Raw genomic sequence first — 22,667 nt, 5'->3', positions numbered from 1 at the left:
GGAATCAATATTTATGTTGTTGTTGTTGTTGTTAGGTGCCATCGAGGTGAGTAGCAATCAAGAATAGATCTGAACCCTGTCCTACCCTATGCCATCCTCATACTTCCTGACACAGTAGAGCCCATTGCGGCAGGCACCGTGTCAATCCACTGGTCCAGGCTCGTCTTCTCCTTCTCTGACCCTCTGCCTTTCCAAGTATCATGTCCTTCTCCAAGAAATAGTCCCTCCTAACAACATGCCCGAAGTATGTGAGGTGAAGCTTTATTATCTTTGTCTCCAAAGAGCCCACTAGCCACACTTTCTCCAAGACACATTGGAGAGTCCATTTTGGCAGTCCATGGGATGTTCAGGACTCCTTTCTAACACCACAGTTCAAAGGCATCAGTTCTCCTCTGTCATTCTTTTTCATTGTCCAGCTCTCAGATGCACAGCAAGTGACTGGAAGGGCCATGGCCTGAATCAGATGCACCTACACTGTATGCATTGTCCATAGGAGCTTTCAATATTACAACTGCTATTGTCATGAAAATATCCATGGTCGTATCTGTCAAGAAATCAAAAGACATGCTGTATTGGACAAATGTGCTTTCAAGAATCTCTCCGAAGTTCTTAAGGGCAAAAGGTGTCAGTTTAAAGACTAAGGTGCACCTGATCTAACCATGGTGTTTTCAATTGTTTTGCTTGAATCTGAAAGTTGGACAATGAAAAAAGATGGCAGAAGAGTCAATGCCTTAGAACGTGATATTGGGGGGGAGTTCTGGAGAGCCCATGGACTTCCAAAAGAACAAATACATCTTGGAAAAAGTGCATCCAGGGTGCACCTTAGAGATAAGGATGGTGAAACTTTGTCTCATATACTTCAGGCATGTTGTCAGGAGACTCAGTCAGTCCTTGAAAAAAAAACACCATCATGATAGGAAAGAGAGAGAAAGGAAGACACTCAAGGAGATGGACTGGGAGAAAATGAGGGTGGCGTAAGATAGGGCCTGGTTCAGATCTGCTGTTCGTCCAGCCGCTGTAAATCATGGTCACCTGGACAGCACATAACAACAAGAGCTGTATTCCAGAAGCTTCTATGCCCTGAGCACTTTCTTCAAGAGTCTGTGTGCTTTACTCCTCACAGGAGTCAGGGGCATGTGGTCACACGGGACTTGCCAGGACCCTGCCAACTCCTCACGGTGTGGCCTGGGACAAGACCTGTTTCCTCATCCATAAAGGGAAGGGGGGTGGCCAGCCTGACTCCTCCCACAATCCTTTGAAGAGCAAAGCCCCGAAGGACAGAGAAATGAGAGTATTGAGTGAACTGACATTTTCTAACATGTCACAATTTGCATAGAAATCTTAGGGCTCGTGTTATAAGAAATCTTAATAGAATCTTAATGAAATGCTTTAATCAAATCTTCATAAGATCAGCAAGGAAAAGGAATTTCATGCTTTAGAGAAACTTCCATTGCTGATTGAGGGTTCATGGGGCGGGGCTGGAATTCAGAATACCTGGCTATGAGTGAAGGAGGGTGGGGGTCACTGGACAATGGGTTGGAGTCTAGGGTGGGCTTTGATCTTCCATTTGACAGGAGAGCAACACAGTAAACAGCAAAGTGGTGTGAAGACAGATACTGGTTCATCTCCAGGGGTGTGTGGCATTGCTGAGGCCACCTGAGGTCCCAGTGGGTTTCCCATGTCCTTGGTCCTGACAGTCTCTGTGGATGTGGACTTGACCTTGTGGGGTGTTGCAGTGTGCCCCATCTGCCTGTCCCCTCCCTTCTAGGAGCCTGCAGCCTTGAGGAGATGAAAGCAAAGAAAGCAAGAAGGATTCTGTTAAGATCCCTCCCTGCTCCGTAAGATGATCAGGGCCATAAATAATGCAGAGAATACAGGGCTCCTAGTCCTTAGAGCTTCATGGACTTCCGCCCTCCTCCTCTCCTCAGTGAGGCCCTGACCTGGGTTCTCCGTTTCCTTCTGGGCTGTGGGACTCAGAGATCTCCACTGGAGAAGGCCTCTACGTGCTGCCAGGTGGCCTGGAGGGGTCCTGGTAGCCTCCCTGCTGTTAGGCCAGAAGAGAAATAGATGCCATGGATTGATGTCACCTGATTCCGGGTGAAGGAGAAGGGCCAGTGCAGTGGGACGGGGCAGAACAGCAGCTAAGGAGGACAGCCTGGCCTCAGCCCCCATGAATAAGTTATGAGGCCCAAGGAGAAGCCCCAGGGCAGGTGTGGAAGAGGCACAGGCTGGCTCAGGGTGGCAGAGGCGCGGTGAGGACAGAAAGGCGCAGAGAGCAGGCCTGCTCAGCTCCTGGACCTGCAGAGAGGGAGGGCTGTGACAGGAACCACGCTCTGGGCGCCAGCAGGCCAAGGAAGACGGGCTGCTCTGCCCACCTCCCCAGACCCGAGCTTCAGGAGGTCCTGGTGTGTGGCCCAGGGAGAGGGTGCTGCAAACCCCAGAGCAGTGAAGAGAAGGCCAGGGAACCAGGACCCCCGAGGGGCAGGAAAGGGCAGCCAGCAAGATGATGCCCCAGAAGAAAAAGAGGAAGAAAGACATCGACTTCCTGGCCCTGTACGAGGAGGAGCTGCTCAACTATGCCTCTGACGAGGACGATGAGGAGCTGGAGCACGAATACTACAAAGCCAAAGGTTCGATTCTGGCCAGGGGTTCGTGGAGGGCAGGGCTGGAGGCCAGGTGTGGCTCTCTGTGAGGGGCAGGGGCAGAGAGACAGAGAGGACCCTGCTCTTACATAGGAATATCTTACCCCACCTCCTTCTCACCAGTTATCCCACTTGTCTGTGTGATACTTGCTTGAATACAGTGCTTAATATCCAGCAGGCCTTAGACCAAGTGGTGGTGGTTTTGTAGGAACTTCTAAGAAGGAGACTCTCGGGTTCAATTCCCCCGGTCAGTGCCCCTCCTACAAAATCACCACTCTCTGACTGTGGAGGCTTGTATGTGACTGTGATGCTGAGGAAGTTTCAGTGGCTCTTTTAGCCTAAGAGGGACTAGGAAGAAAGGCCTGGCAATCTGCTTCCAAATGTTAGCCATGGAAAACCTAAGGATCACCTTGGTTGATCTGCAATCACAGGGTGATGCCGGATGTCCACCTTTTGCTGCATTGTGTATAGGGTTTCCATGAGTCAGGGGCCAAGTGGACAGCAACAGCTTGGGCAGTGGGCATTATACGGGGTCCCTGTTGTTCAGGGGTGAAGTGGCTTCCCCTCAGTCACAGTTTGAGGCACAGATTAGAGAACCACAGTGCCCGTGCTCTTTAGTTCCTACACATCCCTGGAGTCACGTCCTAGGCTGCTCCACGGGATGTGGTCTGCCCTGGGTTCTGCCTGGACAACAGAGGGGTGCTGGGGGGACGCCCAGCTCCTCATCCTCACTTCATGCCAGCCTATTTAGAGTCTGCTGCCCATGACGATAATAGAGCTTGGGAGCCTGGAGCTATGTGATGTGATGTCCTGGCCCATGTCTGAAGGGCACTTGGTGTCCTGAACCCCGCAGCCTTGTCCTTTCAGCCCCATCTTTCTCAGAGCTGTACGGGCGCTGCTTTGAAATATTTTCCCTTCTTGTCAGGTGACTCAGGGATGTGCTTGGTCTCTATGAGGTTTAAAAGTATGTTTAATGGTGACTATGCTATGAGTCTTTTGTAGTCAACAGTCTTGGCACCAGCAGCCAGGAAATTAAAAGGCGCAGTGCCATGGGAAAGTCTGCTGTTAGGGACCTCTCCAAAGTACTGAAGAGCAAAGGTGTCTCTCTGGAGACTAAGGTGCATCTGATACAGGCTATGGTCTTCACAATCACTTGTTATGCATCAGAGAGTTGGACAATGCCCAAGGAAGATAGAAGGAAAATTGATGCCTTTGAGTTGTGGTGCTGGAGAAGAGTATTGAGAATACCATGGACTGCTAGGAAAACAAACAGATTTGTCCTGGAAAGGGTTAAACCGGGTGGCTCCTTGGAGGCAAGGATTCTGAGGCTCCGTCTAACATACTTTGGACATGTTGTGAGGAGAGACCGGTCCTTGGAGAGGGACATCATGCTTGGGAGGGTGGAGGGACGGCGCAAGAGAGGAAGGCCCTCTATAAGGTGGATTTATTCAGTGACTGGGATAATTGGGATGGGAGTGTCAGAGACAGTGCGATTAGCACAGGACAGAGCGGAGTTTAGTGCTGTTGTACATAGGGTCGCTATGAGTCGCAAGCGACTCGACGGCACATAACAACAAAACATGCTATGAGTCGCAAACGAATTGGTGGCACATAACGACAACAACAACAACAACAACAGGCTTCTAGTCTGTCACAGTCTTCACCACTCCCTATGGTCTCACTCTGGTCTGTTTATCATCCTATACAATGTTTGGTTCGTAGCTGCCTGGTCTGCGAGGGCTTTGAAATTCTCAGAGCTCACCCCAGGCTGGCTCACTACCCCCCGCACCACAGTCATTCACTCATCAAGTTCTGACGGGAGGTCTGCCCATAGGCCTTTCATTCTCCCCTTTCTTCGTCCTCTCACCCTGCTTTTGGAAATCCATCCCTACAAAGCCTCCTGCCTCCTCCATGAAGCCTTTCCTTGGTTCTAACCCACTGTGAATGCCATGATCACATCAATGCTTGGTTGTTCCATTGCTTCATGCAACACTGGTACATCTGGCTGCATCCTCAGCCCCTGAACTTGGTGAGTTCTGCTTTATTTGCCCTCCTGATCACCAAGCCCAAACACAAACCTGGGCTCAGAGAAGGTAGAGGCTGCTGAGGTCTCAGAAAGGCTATAGCTCAGGTGGAAGTCCTCTCTAGATGGGGTGTCCTGGGAGCCTCCTGAGGGTAGAAGTGTGGGAAGAAAGGAAGGACCAGGAACGAGAGAAGCGTTGGCTGTCTGCTCCCAGCATTCTAGTTCCCAGTTTGATGTGTCCTTTGGGGAGGGGCTTCAGGGGCTAGACATTGGGGCAGCATTCCTGATGAACCCTCCCAACTCCTGACCCCAGCTCGGTGGGCTGACTCCTTCAGGATTCTCCTGGCTCCCCAAACAATGGTGGGAGGAAATAGTCATTCTCATGTTTCTCACAGCAGCATGCTGGCTACTACCTACTTCTGTGTATGGACTGTATGTATCTCAGTTCACTCTGAAGTCCCTTCACATCAGTTTTCTCACCTCTGATCCTTAGGTTCATTGAGAACAGTCAAGGCAGGTATGAGGACCCCCATTTCAAAGGTTAGGAACACTGAGGTGCTGAGGGAGGAAGTGACTTGAACAAGGAAACAAGCAGTATGTTGTTGTTGTTGTTATGTGCTGTTGAGTTGCCAGCGACTCATAGCGACCCCCTGTACAATAGCCCTAAACCCTGCTCTATCCTGTGCCAACCTCACTGTCTCCGACACACCATTACCCCAATCACTGAATTGATCCATCTCATAAAGGGTCTTCCTCTCCTGTGCTGTTCCTCCACCCTCCCAAGCATGATGTCCCTCTCTAAGGACTGGTCCCTCCTTGCAATATGTTTAAAGTATGTCACATGAAGCTTCAGAATCCTTGCCTCCAAGGAGCAGCCTGGCTTCACCCTCTCTAGGATGAACCTTTTCATTTTCTTAGCAGTCCATGGTACATTCAGTAATCTTTTCCAGCATCACAGCTCAAAGGCATCAATTCTCCTTCTATAATCTCTAGTCATTTTCCAGCGCTCTGATGTATAGCAAGTGATTGCAAAGACCATGGCCTGTATCAGGTGCACCTTAGTCTCCAGAGTGACATTGTTGCTCTTCAGTACTTTGGAGAGGTCTCTAACAGCAGACTTTCCCATCACAGTATGTCTTTTAATTTCCTGGCTGCTGGTGCCAAGAGTATTGATTGTGGAGCAAAGCAAACTAAAGCTGTTAACAATTTCAGTCTCTCCAACATCTATCTTGATGCTGCCAAATGTCCCAGAGGTGAGAATCTTTGTTTTCTTGATATTGAGCCTCAATCCATATTGAAGGCTGCAGTCCTTGACCCTCTGCAGCAAGTGCTTCAGGTGCTCCTCAGTTCCAGCAATAGGGTTGTGTCATCTGCATAACACTGATTGTTGATGAATCTTCCTTTAATCCTGATGCCACATTTCTCCTCATACAGGCAGTATGAGCAGTCGAGAGAACTGTTACTGCTGTTAGGTGCCTACTAGTGGAGTATAACTCATAGTTACCCTGTGAACAAGAGAGCCCCCCTGTCATATCCTGCGCCGTTCTCACAATTTCCAACACCCTCAATCTCATTGCTGCACTGTGTCAATCCACCTGGTTGACGGTATTCCTCTTTTCTGCTGTCCCTCCACCTTCCCAAGTATTATGTCCCTTTGCAAGGAGTGACTTCTCCTAGCAACATCTTTTCCTCTCATAAGTCTCAGGATAGTACCAAAAAAAGTCATGGCTAACTCTCACCAATTACATGCACTAAGCACTGTTTCAAGTACACTCCTCATCTTAAAGGGACCTCTGGTGGTCTTCGTGAATAAAGAGTTGTGCTGTCAACCCAAAGGCATGTGATTCAAGACCACCAGCTACTCCGCAGGAGAAAGATGAGTAATCTCTTCTCATGTGATTTATTGTCTCTGAAAACCCACTAGAGGGTCAGTTATGAGTTGGCTCTGACTTGATGGTACATGACAATAACAGCAGCTCATCTTAAAGGGAGCTCTAGTGGACTGGTGGGTAAGAGTTTTGCGGCCAACTCAAAGGTACATGGTTCAAATCCACCAGCTGCTCCACTGGAGAAGCTGAGCAAGCTCCTCCTTTCAGAGGAGATTTACAGCCTCTGAAAACCTACTTGAAAACCCATGAGTTGGTCTGACTCGATGGCACATACCAGCAGCAACAACAACAACAACAATAACAACTCATCTAAAGCAACTGAAACTAACAACGAATGAGAGAGAGAGATGGTTTTTCCAATCCTACTTTGCAACTGAGGGATCTGGGACATTATGGTTGAGTATAACCGAGTTGGAACCAACTCATAGCAGAACAGCAGGTTTTCAGAGGCAGGAAGCAGGAGTGACATCCACTTCCTAAACAACATGCCACCGATCTTTGAACTCTATGATCTTTTTTCCTTTCTTTTTTTTTATTGTTTATTTATTTTTAAAAAATGTATTATTAATGTCAGTAAAAATTTGCCTAGGCTTTGGATTTCCATTCATTCATTGTTACACTTTTCTCCCCTCCCAACCCTCGCCCCTAGTACACTACCCTCTTGGAAAAGTAAAAGAAAAATTCTTTCATTGTTTTACAAACCCTCCCCCAGGTCCACTCCACCATGTAGCCTTCCGTCTAGACACCTGTTATGACAAAAATACCTGATCACATATCCCTTTTAAACAGTTTTCTCCCTCTTCTGTTTCAATGCGTTATATGTTATTGAACCCATATTTCTCAGTTCCCCACCCCCCAACCCTGATGTCAGTCCTGTTTTACAAGAATGGCACCATGCAGTATTTGTCCTTTTGTGACTGAGATACTTCACTCAGCACAATGTCCTCCAGGGTCACCCATTTTGAATAATATTGCACGAGTTCCTTGTTTTTCAATACAGCGTAGTATTCCATTGTGTGAATATACCATAGCTTCTCTATCCATTTGTTTGTTGATGGGCACTTAGGTTGTTTCCAACTCCTTGCTATTGTGTACAAAGCTGCAATAAACATGGGTGTGCATATATCTGTTTGGATGTCAGTTATGGTCTCTTTAAGGTATATTCCCAGTAATGGGATTGCTGAGTCAAATGGTATTACTATTTGCCACTTTTTGAGAAAGTGCCATACCGCCTCCCACAGTGGTTATACCATTTTATACTCCCACCAACAGTGAATAAGGGTTCCAGTTTCTCCACAACCTCGCCAGCATTTGTTGCTTGCTGTTCTGTTAAATTTTGCTATTCATACTGGGGGGAGATGATATCTCATAGTTGTTTTAATTTGCATCTCTCTTAGAGCTAGGGATTTTGAACGTTTCTTCATGTGCTTGTTAGCCGTCTGAATGTCTTCTTCAGTGAAGTGTCTGTTCATATCCTGTGCCCATTTTTCTTTTGGATTATTTACCTTTATCTTGTTGTGGTTCTATGATCTTTGACAAACGTTGATAGTTGTAGAGGGACTTCAGGCCTTTTTTTCATAGGGTAGCTATGAGTTGTGCTCAACTTGAAGGCATCAACAACAACAAATCACACAGGAGGAAATTTCCCACCTTACCCTTGTGGAGCAGCCAGTGAATCGGAACATCATATCACTGGGTTGACAGTGCAATTCCTTACCAGTAAACCACCAGAGTTCGCTGGTCAGTCTCCTGTGGACACTTGGTTTGAAAATGCCCTCATGTGGAGGTGTGCTAATCAAGGGATTAGGGAGGGTTTCTGATTCTTTACACTATAGAGTACAGGTAACTGGAGGTGTCAATCACAATGAATTAAAATTTTGTTACAAGCACCAGAGAGTGGAGTAAATAAGCAGGGCCAGGGAGGAACATGTGCAACAATGAATAAATGAAAATCCAAGTTTTCTATAAACTATTGTTAAAATAAAAATTGTTTAAAAAAAACCCCAAAGAAGTGTCATTTCTCTGCCACACGGTGCTTCACTGGGGATCTCTGTCAGACCCCGGGGCCTCAGAGACCCAGTCACCTCCCACACATACCTGTACCTGGTACATCATAGTCCGGGACTGAATGAGAATATTGCCCTGTGGAGTTTTGGGAACACACATGCCTGTGAATTGAGCTGGCTTGTATTTGCCCAAGGAATGAGCTGTTGGCTCCTGGAGCTGAAATTGGCTTTTCAGTGTAAACAAAGGCAATTCAGCATTACTTATTGTTTTCTATGTGCCAGAGGCTTTGCACACTTCATCCTGAATCCCTCGAGCAACCTGCAAACCAGATACTCTTGTTCAGTTTCACAGAGAGGCTGGTACTGGGACAGGGTCCCAGGCTCCTAAGTGGAGGCGAGGGATTGCATCCAGGTCCTTGTGGTCCTGGACTCCAGCACTGCCCTGTAGGCCACACCAGTTCATAGACATTCTGAGGATGAATGGAGTAGCTCTGTAGCACGCCTGCCTATGATAGAAGCTCATTAGTGTCAGAATTCTCCTTCCTCATTGCCACCCTCGCTGCCTCTATCACACTTCTCACCCTACCCCTCATCTGCACCCATGAAAAATCCATCTGTAGAATGGGCTATGAATTGAGGGGTTTGGATATGAAATGTGAAATGTCCAACCCCCAAATAAGGTACCCTGGGGGGGTCATTATGTGTTGCACTGTGGACCCCAGGGTCAGCAGTTTGAATCCAACATCTGGATTGGAGAAGGCTATCGTGTTTGGAAGAGTAGTGGGCCAGCACAGAGGAGGAAGACCCTGGATGAGACAGATTGACATGGAGGTGGCACCTGACTGTGGGCCAGGTGTGTCGGAGATGGTGAGGCTGGTTCAGCAAAGAGCAAGGTTCAGAGCTGCTGTTCATTGAGTTGCTGTGAGTTGTAATTGACTCAACAGCACAGAACAACACAAACAACTGTGTGTGTGAAGTGTTGGTAACCGGGTCTCTTGATTCCGTGGATGTCTTTGAGTTCTGTCTTCTCAACACAGAGGCCTTTTGTTTGTAGCCTTTTCTGCTATAGAGACGTGCCTTGGGCTGTCTAGTCAGGTGTTCCCACACAGGACCTTAGACTGAGAAGAGAACCATCTAAAAGACCAGGCCTTGATTTGGGAGACAGGAGCTGCAGTTACATGGGGAGGGGATGGAAGCTGCTCGCTGGTCTTGGCAGACGATGCTGTTCTGGGCTGGACAAGGTGGGCTGGACCCTGCTCAGGCATCATCTGTGCCGGGATTCTGAGGCTTTTTCTTGGGCCTAGGGCAGGCGCCGCCAGGCTTTCCAATGCTTTTGCAAGCGTTTGGATGTTCCCACTGCATCCTCTTTCCTGACCTCGCTTGTGCACAGCTGACTCAGAGCTGACCCTCCAGAGGGTTCCCAGAGGCTACTCATCTTCTTCCCTCGGACCTGCTGGTGGACTCTGGTGACTCAGTGGTAAGGAGTTCACTACTGCTAACCCAAAGGCACACGGATCGAATCCACCATGGGAGAAAGATGGGCAGTCTCCTCCTGGGTGATTTACCGCCTCTGAAAACCCCCTGGAGGGTCGGCTGAGTTGGTCCGACTTAGTGATACATAACGATAACAGCCAGCTTGTAAGTTTACAGCGTAACCCCTTCCTTACCCACTAGGCCACCACGGCTCCCTTTCCCTAACCTGTTGTTGATTGCCGTCCAGCACGACTGATAGTGACTCTATGAACAAAAGGCCTGAAATCTTTCTATAACTATTATCATTTACCAAAGTTCACAGAGTTTCCAGAGGCTTGTTGTTTAGGAAGTGGATGCCACCCCTGCTTCACTAACCTAAGCTGGAGTGAATGCTGATTCCTCTAAGAATCCGGCTGACACCACAGCCTGCGGAACGAGGTCTGAAGAGCATACAGCTGCTGCTGTTTCTTTCTCATGAAGAATCCCCTCAGAGCTGGGCCTCTTCCATCTTCTCTGCTTAGTAAGAGAGACTGCGAATTGTCCCACTGCCTGTAAAGGACAGGGCTGCCAATGAGCAGAACTAATTCAAGGGATGAAGAGAAGGGAGATGAATGTCCCAGTCAGAGATAACACCCTGCACCCCCAGGCCTGGGATAGACCCTCAGCCCTGGGGCGGCCTGCTCTGAGGTGAAAGGTGTGACATGCAGGAAGCTGATAGCAGGCACTGTGTTCTGAGCAGTGAGCGGGTCGAGAACCAGGTGCGTGCTCTGAAGGAAGCCAGTGAAGGGGGCCAGTGTGCTCTGCTGGAAGGCTCACAGGGGGGCATCAGGGACCCTGGCCCAGGCTCTGGTGGTGACACTATGCAGTATGTGACCTAATTTGGTCCCTCTATCTTCAGGCACCTCACTGCACTAGGGGTGCAGTTTTGGTCTCCCAGCAGACCCTAGCATGGCTATGACTTGGGGGGTGTTGGGGTTCCCAGAGTCCTCCTTGGGTAGAGCATCTGCTGGAGTCTGGCAGAAGTTCTGGCTTCCGCAGTCCTGGTTAGGATGCTGGGGTCTCTTCTGAACCCATGACCTGTCTCCCCTTTCCTACTCCAGTGTACGAGGTGGTCACGGCTACGGGGGATGTTCGAGGTGCAGGGACAGATGCCAATGTCTTCATCACCCTCTTCGGGGAGAACGGGCTCTCCCCCAAACTCCACCTCACCAGCAAGTGAGTACACGGGCACTGGGTGGGCTCGGGGGCTGTGATCTGTGGGGGTTCTGGAGCCCAAGGCCGGCTGGCTTTTCTGGGGAATGGACAGATCTTCCCCACGGGAATATTGAGGGTATGGGTCCCCTGCTAAAGATAGACAGGTATTTCCTGTGCCTTCCCGACAGTTCACCTCTGCCTCCCCCTTGACTTTTAGGGACAATGGTGTCTAATTTGGATCTCAAAATTCCCAAGAGTCCTTGATGTTAGAGAGGAAACATTCAGGACCAAGAAACCTGGGTCGATCCAGGACCAGCTTCACCACTAAACTGCCACCTCTCTTTGACCAAATCCCTTTACACCCAAGTTCTCAGTCTCCTCATAGACCACAGGAAGGGATGGATGGGTTATTATAAACTCACAAGGCTGTGAGGAGGAGGAAAGGAGATGACATATGCAAGGGAGCCATGAACTTGACATGCTCTGCACAGCATTCTGACCAGGGACCGTGTCACATCCAGTCTGCCGGCCTGCTAACGAGCACAGGAGTCAGCATGTGGATAACGAGTGTGTGTGTGTGTGTGTGTGTGTGCTCATGTGTCTACGTGTGAGTGACGTGTGTGTGCTCCCTTCTGTGTTTGTCTCTGTGTGTGTCTTCATGTGTGTGTTTACGTGTGTCTATGTGAGTGTGTGTTTACATGTATGTTCTCACACATGTGGTGAGTGCTCGTGTGTGTGTGGGTGTGTTTCTGTGAGTGTGTAAGCAAGAGTGCATGTAGGTGTGCTTGTGTGTGTGTATGTTGTGTGCATGTGCATTTGTGTAGATATTAGTGTGAGATCCTGGTATACACTTTGGAGTGTGTGTGTGTGTGTGTGTGTGTGTTTCTTGTCGTCCACTAGGAGCAGGGGCTGCTGTTGTCCTTCTGATCCTTTCCCTTCACTACACACAAGCACAGGGAGACAGACACACAGCAAAACACAACGACGCTTTAGCAGAATCACGGGATCTTAGAGGTGTGTGGGGTCTTTGGGGTGTTTAATCAGCTGGCTCCAGATGTGCTGAGTGGAACAGGGGAAGGGTCCTTGGTGCTGGGTCCATCATATTCCCATCTTTCCCCGCCTTTATTTAACGTGTGGCTAGCATACACACTGAGTGTCTGAGTCAGATTATGTTTAAGCCAAAGGTTTGTATGCAACACACACACACACACACACACACACACACACACACACATACACCTCCCTCAACCCATTCACATTTAAGAATGGGGAAACTGAGCCCTGGAGAGGCACAGGGAGTAGCTCGAAGTCATGGAGCGTTTTGATGGTAAAGCTGGCCCTCAAACCCAAGCTCTTGATATAATTGACTTGATCCCATGACTGCGTTGTCCTGGAAAGTCAATTGGAGACTCTCCTTACATTCTCTGGTGTCTCTAGGTTCTTTGGGGGTGTTGGTTTGGCATCTCCAGGGGTTATAAGTGGAAACCACAGAAGGGTGGAGTCCACAGGCAGCTGTCTCTGGACTCTGTGCCCAGCACACTGACCAGGCCCCGTGCCGCTGGCTTACTTAGGATGAGTATTATGGTTAAAGGCTGCAGCTCAAGGCAGGTGTAACATCCTCTTTTGTCCATTTCTGCAGAACAGGGTACCCGCCTCCTTGTACTGCTAACCCTGCTGAGTGGCTTGCTTGTGGAAGTCTTTCCCTCGAATGACGTGGGCACGGTAAAGGGAATACATGAAATGCCCATCCTCTTTGCCATGCATCCCGCCAGAATGTCCCCCAGCAGCGAACAACCACAGACACTGTGGTGTTGGCCCTGCTAGTTTCTGGAGCCCTATACTAAAAACTTTTAAACAAAAAGCACACTTTTCCCTGTACAGGGTGGTTTCTCCCTCTGTCCTCCTTTTATACCTTCGGTATCTTCAGCCCCTTCCCTCTTTCCACTTGCCAAGCCCCGGATGTCATCTTTAATACCCTCGTGTGGTCTGTCACTGTGTCCCCTTTCCCAAAGTTTGAGTTTCTCTCTCTAAACTGTGACTGAAAGGCTGTACCACTAGTAAAGAGGGTTGAAGGCATCCATGAGCTGGCCCTGCCAGGAGGACTTCTGGAAAGGCAGATGCACAGTACAGTTGCCATCAAGTGATTCCAACTCTTGGCAACCCCACGTGTGCAGAGGAGAGCTGTTCCCCAAGCTTTTAAAGGCTGTGAGTGACCTTTTAGAAGCAGATTGCCAGCCCTTTTCTCCGAGGTTCATAGTCCCAGGTTTATGTCACCCAGGGACTCCTGGAGGCCTTCCTGTTGTTGTTACGTGCCATCAAGTCTATTCTGATCCAGAATAAAATGATGAGCAAATGAGGTTGTAATGTGCACAGTGGCAGACCGAGCCACATGTTTTTCTCATGGAGCAGTTGGTGGGACTGAACCACCAACCTGTCAGTGAGCTGCTGAGTGCTCAGTGACTGCACTACCAGAGGCTCCTGGAGTCCCACTTTATCAATTGGCTTCTCTGAGTTAGCCCAGGAACCAGCATCTGTTAACATCTGCATGCATCAGGATCACTTGAGCCCTGTGGGCGAGCTGATGGGTCTCTGACTATGTCTATGCATATTCTAGGTTGGGCAACAAGAGCTTAGGTTTGGGCAGGACCCTGAGTCTGGCTGGTAAGGGGAACTCTAAGGAGTCCACAGCATCTGTGCCTTCACAGATGTGGATCCAGCTGGAAGCATCAGCTGGCTGTACCCTGGAGAGGCTGGAGAGCGCATACTCCGAGAGATGGATAGGTCTGGACAATTGAGGTGGATGTGAAGATGTTCTTTCTATCTCTAGCATCTAATCCAGTTCTCTGCAGATGGAGCTCAGCCAATGTTAGTGGTATTAGTGTGACTAGAGCAAGACCTTTATGGAGAAGGGAATTTAATATGAGCCTCAGGTGATAGAAAGGTCTCAGAGAGGAGAGGAACAGAAACAGGATATTTTAGACTTAAGGGAGCTGTTTACAGGAATATAGCAGCAATCAGAGGCAGCTCAGGGCTATGCTGGGGGGCAGATCAGACAGGCAGGGTAGGACCAGACTGAAGAGGCTTTGAGAGCCGGTCAATGGGCACCCCACTTTCTATGGTGGACCAGAAAGGTGAGTGTGATTGTGGGGAGGAGGACATGGGATGGGGTTAGGGAAGAGAGGTCAGGAAGCCAGGGAGCAGCTGCTGCAAGAACTGAGGACATGGATTCAGTTCTTTCAGTTTAAGACGGAAAGCGTGAATCTGGAAGGGGGTGGTGCTGTCTGTGGACCCCAGACACAGGTGACACTTGATCACTGCATGCGTGCTAATGAGACCGAGATGCAGAAACACTGCTGCTGTGCCCACCTCTGCACACTGTCCATCTGTCTGGAAACCAAGACTCTTTCACTGGGTACACATTGATAACTGTAAACATGTGTACATATGTGTGACTCATTAGTTGACCTGTTATGTGCCAAGGAGTCAGAACTGACCCATAGTGGACCCTTTGGTGGGTTTCCAGAGGCAATATTTTGCACAGGAGGAGAGTGTCTAGTTTTCTCCTGTAGAGCAGCTGGTGGGTTTGAACTGTGTGCCTATGTGTTAACAGCATAGCTCCTTACTACCAGGCTACCAGAGCTCCTAATTAGCTGATAGTTATCGTTCTGGGCCATCAACTCGGAGCTGCCTCATAGCTGACCCTCCACTGGGTTCCTGAGCCTGTAAACTGCACAGGAGAAGACTGCTAATTTTTCTTTCTCTGTGGCTACTGGTGGATCCAAACCCCTAGAGAGGTGTACCCTTTAGGTTAACAGCGTACCTTATTCCCAGAGCTGAAACAGAGGCTAAGATGGCCAGGCTGTAACTTAGAATGTGAGCACCTCACAACGGTGTCTGGCAGACTTTACTGAGAGCTTAAGGTGTTTGAGAAATAGAGTTCACGTCTCAGTAAATGAACAGATCAAAATGACACACTGAACTCCCTATTTTGGAAGTCACACCCAGCCTTTGCTGGAACTTTCCTGACCCTCATCTCTTCAGGGTCTGACCACAGCCTTCATCTCACCCGTCTCTAATGTTCATCCTTTTGTATCTCACCCCTCAATTCCTGCTTAATCTGATGTTCTCTATTCTGTCATCACCTTCCATTCCCAAATGGCTTCATAGGTTTTTCCTTCCCAATACAAATCTATTTCCTGCTCCAAGAGGGACTTCAATGCCAGATGTTAAAACGAATCCTCCCTCCTCCAAGGGCTGTGGATGAAATTCTTTGTCTGAACTGGACTCTAAGGCATCAAAGAGTGGGGCACGTTTGTTTTCATTCTCCCCTTAGTTAACACCATCTTGAGCTTGCATTCTACCAGTTCAATGTCAACAGCACGGCTGCACAGGAAGCCCATCTGGTCTGGGAGCCCTCATTCCCTGCCCAGTTATCCAGGACCACCTCCAGCACGGGGTTGTGTGTCCCGAGTGTGGCAAAAGGATGGAATCTCATGTATCTTCTGAAACTTGGTTCTCCCGTTGAGCACCCACCACCTCAGCGTGTGGGTGAAGGCCTGGCATTTAGCTGCTGGCTCTGCCTGGCTGGCAGCTGAGATGCCCTGGGTTGCTGGGTGGGGTCTCTGCTGGGCGGTTGGCACTGGCTGGGACTGCCTCAGACTTTATTAACCAGGAGCCACAGTGAGACTGCTGTTGCCCACAGTCAAGTGTGAAGAAGTCTTACATTTCCCTGATACCCCCTTGGTGGCAATTTCCATCAACCCCAGACAATCGTCTGAAATTTAGATTCTGAATTATCAGAAGTGAGACTTTTAGAATCTGGTCCCTGAACAGGCTGGGGATGTGAATCATTTGTTGTAGCTCTGCCTCTCTGGCCTCTTTCTAGCCCCTGAAGAGAACATCATGGCCTAGAAGGGCCTTCCCTTGTCCTAGATCTTGTGAACATAATGGGAGACAGCTTCACATCAATTAATACCCTGCAAAGCTCCACGTCCTCAGAACTAGGGTGGGTCTCAGGCACCACGTGTACCAGCCCCTCTTCCCGGGTGGATCTTTCTCCTCTGGCTTCCCTCCTCCCCTCTACACCCTGCCCCCATGCCACACATCTACACGTGGCATTGTTGATGGTTTGATAACCATGCAAAGTTCTGTGCATGCGAATTCAGCCCAGTCACGTGGGGCACTAACTCTTCTCCTTTCTTAGGGGGCGGGACTTCCCACACGAAATGACTCCTATTGGCTATTCTGTTCCTGATCACTTGTCAGAGGAACCCAGAAAAGATGCTTCTTCCCTCCTCTTCTTCAGTTCAGGGTTGCAGGTCACAAATCCCACCAGACCTTAGAAGATGAAGTCAGAGAATCTCCACGTCTCTGCCACAGGCTGGCAGAAGTGGGAGGAGGGGCCCTTGACACAAGGCAGGGTGGTTTCTCTAGGAAACAATGGGTTTCCCCCTTGGAAAATGAAAAACCAAAAAAGGTAGAAAAAACCAAATAATGTTTTTTTAATAGTTTCCCCATCTAGACACAGAATTTTTTTTTTTTAATCCTCCAGAGCTATTGTTTTCAAACAAAAATCGTATCTGGTTTATATTGATTGTTCTGTGCACGTTCTGTTTTTAACCTACTCGTTTAAGTAAGTGTGTATTATGAACACATTTCTGCCCTACTGATTTTTTTGTTTAATTGTGGTAAGCATATCTGTAAACTCGGGTAGCCTAATGGGACGAAGCTGAGCTGTAATCCCAAAGGCGAATGGTTCAAACCCACCAGCTGTTCTGCAGAAGGAACTAGACAATCTCCTCCATGTGATTAACTGCCCCTGAAAACCTGCTGAAGGATGAGCTATGGGTCAGTTCTGCCTCGATGGCACACACCAACCACCACAATATACGTTAAGGAAACATTTGCCATTTCAGCATCTTTTCCATGTACAATTTAGCGACATTAATGATGATCATCATGTTGTTAACATCGTTGTTGTTATGAGCCATTAAATCAGAACTCAAATACATGAGCATTTGAACTGCATGCCTTTGAGATTGCAGAGCAACTTTTTACCACTAGGCCACCAGAGCTCCCCAAACTACCCCCGTAGGACCTCCTTTCCCTGCCACCCCAGGGTGCCTGTCAGCCTCATCTTCTGAGCCCTGCAGTGCTCTAGCAGAGCCTTGGACTCCATGCCTCATGATGTGTCCACCTGTTGGAAGGAAACTTCTCCCCAGCTGGGTGTTTGCAGACACAGATCTTTGTACACAGTCATGGTCCTGGGTTTGCAAAACTGTAAAAGGCTTCTGTTAGTCAAAGAACCTGAGCCCTGTGCCCTGGGGGAGAAGACCCTTCCTGCTCCTTTATTTTGAAACACATCGATGACCAATGAATAGACATAGGTGTTTTTGTTTTCAAGGGGCCATGTAGTGTTGGTTCTGAGCACCTTGGCTGTTCAGAGCCAGGTCTGCGGCTCTCAGGCCCACAGGCCTTCACTGCTGGACAGGAAGAACTATTGCTCTCTGGCTCACATGGCCAGGGTCCTTGATGAACAGAGGACAGACATTGCTTCTTAGGTGTCGACTCCCAGAGGCTGCTGTGGCGAAGCTGCCCCGCTCTCCTGTATGAACAACTGTAGGCTGCTCGCACATCTGGACGCACCTGGGCAGCCGGCTGCTAAGTGCCTCGGGTGGACTTGGTCCCGTTCACACCGTTTGTGGGATGCCAGCTGTGCAATTCCCTCACTGCCCCCCACATCCATGCTTGTTGGCTTGGGGTGAGTGCTTCCTTTCTTGTTGGAATGGCAGGACCTCGGGCCACCACCCAAGTTTTGCATCCACTTGGGGCTGCCATTGCAACTGTCCCTGCAAGAGCCTGGCCGGTGAGGAGGAGGGGCCAGGAAGCCCAGGGGCCCAAGAGCTCAGAGCTATTTATCATGCTTTTCTTCCTCCTCCACTTTCCCAACTTGGGGCAACCACAGGGCATTGGGTCATGACTTTGGAGACTCAGATTCTAAGTATCAATTTGTTTATAAAATGGGGCTAACGATGCTTGCCGTGATTGACTTACCTATGGCAAGGATCAGACGAGGACCCGGAGGTGAAATCCAGCAAGAGTTAGTGACTTCTTTGCCCTGCCGATCTCCAAACCGCTGAGACAGACAGGAGTCTCAGATGGGATCCGATTGCTCGTGGAGCTTCCTGAGAGTGAGACGATGGAGGAAGAAGGGGCTGCCAGCTCTTGGCTCATCTCCCCAGTCTGGATCCAGAGTCTGGTCTGTGCTAACTGTGCACGTGCTCATTGCAGGAGCGAATCTGCCTTCGAGAAAGCCAACGTTGACGTGTTCCGGGTGAGAACCAACAACGTGGGACTCATCTACAAAATCAGGTGAGAGACTGGCTCCTGCCGGGGTATGTGTGTGCGCGGGAGGTGGAGATGAATACTAGCTGATGAAGGATCGACCTCACACTTGGCATACTCTCGGGGCTGAATAGGGAGCTGTGGTGCCTTAGTGTTAAGGAATTGCACTGCCAACCCAGCAGTATGTGGTTCGAATCCCACAGCTGCTCTGTGGGAGAAAGATGAGCAGTCTCCTTCTGTGTGATTTACTGCCTCTGCAAACCACTGGAGGGTCAGCTATGGGTCAGTTCTGACTTGATGGTATACAAAAACAACAACAGGTACTAATTTCAGAGCTCTGGTGCCCATAAGGAGCGGCGCTGTTGATCTAAAGGCCTTGACTCTCTGCAGTTGTAACTGATGGTCAATTAGATGGTGACATTTACAGCTTCTAAAAACCAACTGTAGGGTCAACTATACTCAGTTCCCACTTGACAGCAAGGAGTTTGAGGCTCTGAATACTCTCAGGACGTCATCTGTGGGGTTACCAACTCTCCTCCCTCACATCCCCGTATCACAATGTCCCAAAGTTTCTCACTAGACAGCAGTTAAGAGGATTCTTTGCAAAATTGAGAAATACCCTGTGAGGGTCTAGCTCAATGGTTAGGACCTCAGCTCTGAGTTCAGGTTGTTGATATTAGGTGTCATCTCATCCATTTGGTCTCAGAGCAACCCCATGGGACAGAGTTGAACCTCCCTATCACTTTCTCAGACTATAATCTGTACAGAAGGAGCCATGGTGATGCAGTGGGTAAAACGCTCAGCTACTAAGCAAAAGGTTGTTGGTTTGAAGCCACCAGCCCTCCTCAGGAGAGAGGTGGTAGTCGGCTTTGAAAGGATTTACAGCTCCGGCTGCCCTGATGGGGGTTCTGCTGTGTCCTAACAGAGACAGAATCAACTTGAAGACGGTGAGTTTAGTCTGGTTGTGGAGAGTGTGTCTGGGATCAGATGCCTGGATTCAGTCTGCCTTTCACTAGCTGTGGGATCCTGGACAGGTTCTTCCTCCAAGCCCCAGTTTCCTTGCCTGTATTAGCAGGGACCACCTTCTACTTTGAGAGGATGCAATGAATTCAAGGTCTCAGAGCAGTCACTGGCTGACAGCAAGCAGGACGTGAGAGCAGGAGAGCCCCGGTCACATGCAGGACACCATTTAACCGTGGACTCCCTCACGTCTCCTCTGGGACTGTTTGTGAGTGTGTGGGAAGGCCATCTCTACCCAACCTCATCGCAGTGAAAGACGGCTTTTGAAGAGCCCATAGTTGCGCTCCTCCCTTTCGTTCCTCTTCTCCATTCAAACCACACCCCACAGATCGGCTGACCAGGCTGTTTTCCTGTCTTCTGGGTATCCCCCTCGTCATCCCTCCCTTTAGAAAGATCTTAAGGAATTGTTGTGTTTAACTTGACTCCTCTGGGCTTTAAAAAGTAGTCTGCATTTGTGCTTGGACCAGAGTGTGAAAACCAAACATGCCCATTGCTGTTGAGTCTGTTCCAGTTCATAGAGATCCCACAGAACAGAGCAGAACCGCCCCTTAGAGTGTCTTTATAGGTGCAGATGTTCACGTCTTTCTCTCCTGGAGTGACGGTCGGTGGAGTCAAACCACTGACCTTTTGGTTAGTAGCCAAGTACTTTACTCCATAGCCAGGACTCATTTGAAAATGTTGGGGGAGTGTAATGCTTCTGGAGGCTGGGGTAAGGAAACCACCCTCGTCAGGGAGACCGTCAAAGGGGAAATTCAAAGTGGTCCCACACTGTAAGCTTCACCATCTAAGATGTTCTTCACTATGGAAGGTGACGCTGCCTTGCAGGCAGTGCGGCACAGTGATGTTTGTTACCCTGCGTCAACCTTGCAAAGCAATAACAGCAAAGTGATAGAATCTCTTTTTGGAATAAGCACGGAGTGCTGCAGTATGGAAAGAGGCATCACCTTGGTTCTGCCAGTGACATTCTTGACATCTGCCTCTGCCCTAGGATCGAGCATGACAACACAGGCTTGAATGCCAGCTGGTACCTGGACCGTGTGATTGTGACGGACATGAAGCGGCCTCACCTCCGTTACTATTTCAACTGCAACAACTGGCTGAGCAAGGTGGAGGGAGACCGGCAGTGGTGCCGTGACCTGTTGGCCAGCTTCAACCCCATGGACATGCCCAGAGGTCAGTGCCTGCAGTGGCCTGGAGAGTGGTCTCTTTGGGAGGCCTCTCTGCCCAGGCTGTGTTCACCCGGGCCCCTGTTTTGCTTTGAACCGTTTCTGTCTCCTCTTCTCTGCTCTGTATGAGGACCCCATCTCCTCTTTGCAGATCTCCAAGCTTTCGTGCTGTGTGGCTCAGGGAAGTGAGGCATGATGGGAAGATGAGTGCAACCCTGTGTCTGTCCTGTGTTTTTAACTATTCTTATTGATGGATGTCTAGCGAGAGTCCCCACTGAGTTCAAAGGCAGCTGTCCCTCCCCACTCCCTGTTTTCTTATTCTTTTGATGCCCAGGCATAGTGTGTGATTCCCCTGGGCCACCCCCAAGGTAAAGGAGACAGGAACAGGCTCTCAGTGCCTAGGTTTCCATCACGCCTCTTCGTTTTATGAAAAGAAAATTATTTCAAGTGACTTCTTTGGCCAAAGACCTTACATCTGGTCATTTTCATTCTACATGAATAACGAGGAATGGGAGAAGCAATACATATAGAGACACACACAGCATTTCATGTCCTGGTTTATCACATCTTTGCTCCCTCCAACCCTTCCTCTATCTCGTTATTGAACATCCTTGCCTTTCCAAAAGAGGCAACATTCCAGGCAGGTTCCAGTTGAGTTGTTTCAACTCATGGAAATTCCATGTGAATCAATCAGAGCAGTGCTGTTACTGCAAACTGTGGGTCTCCCTCCTGCCACTGAAAATGAGCTCAGATTCCAGTATGGGATAAACGTGAGAGCTTCATTATGCCCCAGTGAAGACGGGGTGAGAGTATGAGCTTCCCTAATCTGGCCCTCTGGGGCCCAAGGGAAGGTTTTGATGAAGAGAAGACACCAGTGGCATCTTTGTTTTCTGTACATGGAGACTCTACCTCATTTTTTGGTATCAATTTATGGTCGTTTTCGTAGCATAAATTGCTACGTGGAATTTCCAAGGCAATAGAAGGGGCGTGGTTAAGGTTTTTGCAATGTCCAAACTTCCCGGGTGCTGTCAAGCGCCATGAAGTCGACTTTGACTCCAAGTGGCCTTAGAGGACAGAGAACTGCCTCGTGGGATTTTCTGGGCTGTAAGGGCAGTTTCCTCCTGTGGGATTTATTGCCTCTGAAAACCTGCTAGAGAGGGTCAGCCATGGGTGGGTTGTGACTCTATAATATAACAACGATCTTCAATAGAAAAGGATTACCAAGTTTTTTCTTCCTTGAAGTTTCTGAATGAATCTAAACTGGTAACCTTTCTCTTCGGTTCCTTCCAAAATGCCCTCGAAAGAGTGTGTCAATGCACCTCCCCACAACTGGGCAGGAACACCCTTGTCCTCACTGTTGACATCAAATAGTGGGGGTGTTTGATTTGCTAATTGTTTTTGTAAAAAGGCGATGGGAAAGTCTGTGGTTAGAGACCTCTCTGAAGTACTGAAGAGCAATGATGTCAGTCTGGAGACTAATGTGTGCCTGATACAGGCCATGGTCTTAGCAATCACTTGCTATGCATCAGAGAGTTGGATAATGATTAGGGAGGATAGAAGGAGAATTGATTCCTTTGAGCTATAGTGTTGGAGAAGAGTATTGAATATACCATGGACTGCTAAGAGAACGAACAGGTTTGTCCTGGAGAGGGTGAAGGCAGGCTGCTCCTTGGAGGTAAGGATTCTGAAGCTTCATCTGACATACTTTAAATATGTTGTGAGAAGGGACCAGTCCTTGAAGAGGGATGTCATACTTGGGAGGGTGGGGGGACAGTGCAGGAAAGAAAGACCCTCAATGAGATGGATTGATTCAATGATTGGGGTAATGGGGGTAGGTGTGCCGGAGACAGTGAGATTGGCACAGGATTGGGCAGGGTTAGGGCTATTGTACACAGGGTCTCTATAAGTTG

The 22,667-nt window shown here is 49.0% G+C and overlaps 1 protein-coding gene across 2 annotated transcripts in view; it reads left to right on the top strand.

Annotated features, from left to right (window-relative positions):
• Positions 1 to 2,503: 2,503 nt before the first annotated feature.
• The window catches only part of LOXHD1 (lipoxygenase homology domains 1), a 165,671-nt gene continuing 145,507 nt past the window's right edge, over positions 2,504 to 22,667 (top strand). For both annotated transcript variants that reach the window (XM_006891689.1, XM_006891688.1), the window contains exons 1-4: positions 2,504 to 2,630; positions 11,134 to 11,248; positions 18,518 to 18,598; positions 20,580 to 20,764. In XM_006891689.1, the coding sequence (XP_006891751.1) occupies positions 2,504 to 2,630; positions 11,134 to 11,248; positions 18,518 to 18,598; positions 20,580 to 20,764 (508 nt within the window). The remainder of the gene's footprint in view (positions 2,631 to 11,133; positions 11,249 to 18,517; positions 18,599 to 20,579; positions 20,765 to 22,667) is intronic.

Source organism: Elephantulus edwardii, unplaced genomic scaffold, assembly GCF_000299155.1.
Source record: "Elephantulus edwardii isolate Elephantulus edwardi_28Jun2011 unplaced genomic scaffold, EleEdw1.0 scaffold00103, whole genome shotgun sequence".
Lineage (NCBI taxonomy): Eukaryota > Metazoa > Chordata > Mammalia > Macroscelidea > Macroscelididae > Elephantulus > Elephantulus edwardii.
The sequence above is the reverse complement of the archived record's forward strand: the minus strand, read 5'-3'. Positions and strand labels throughout refer to the sequence as shown.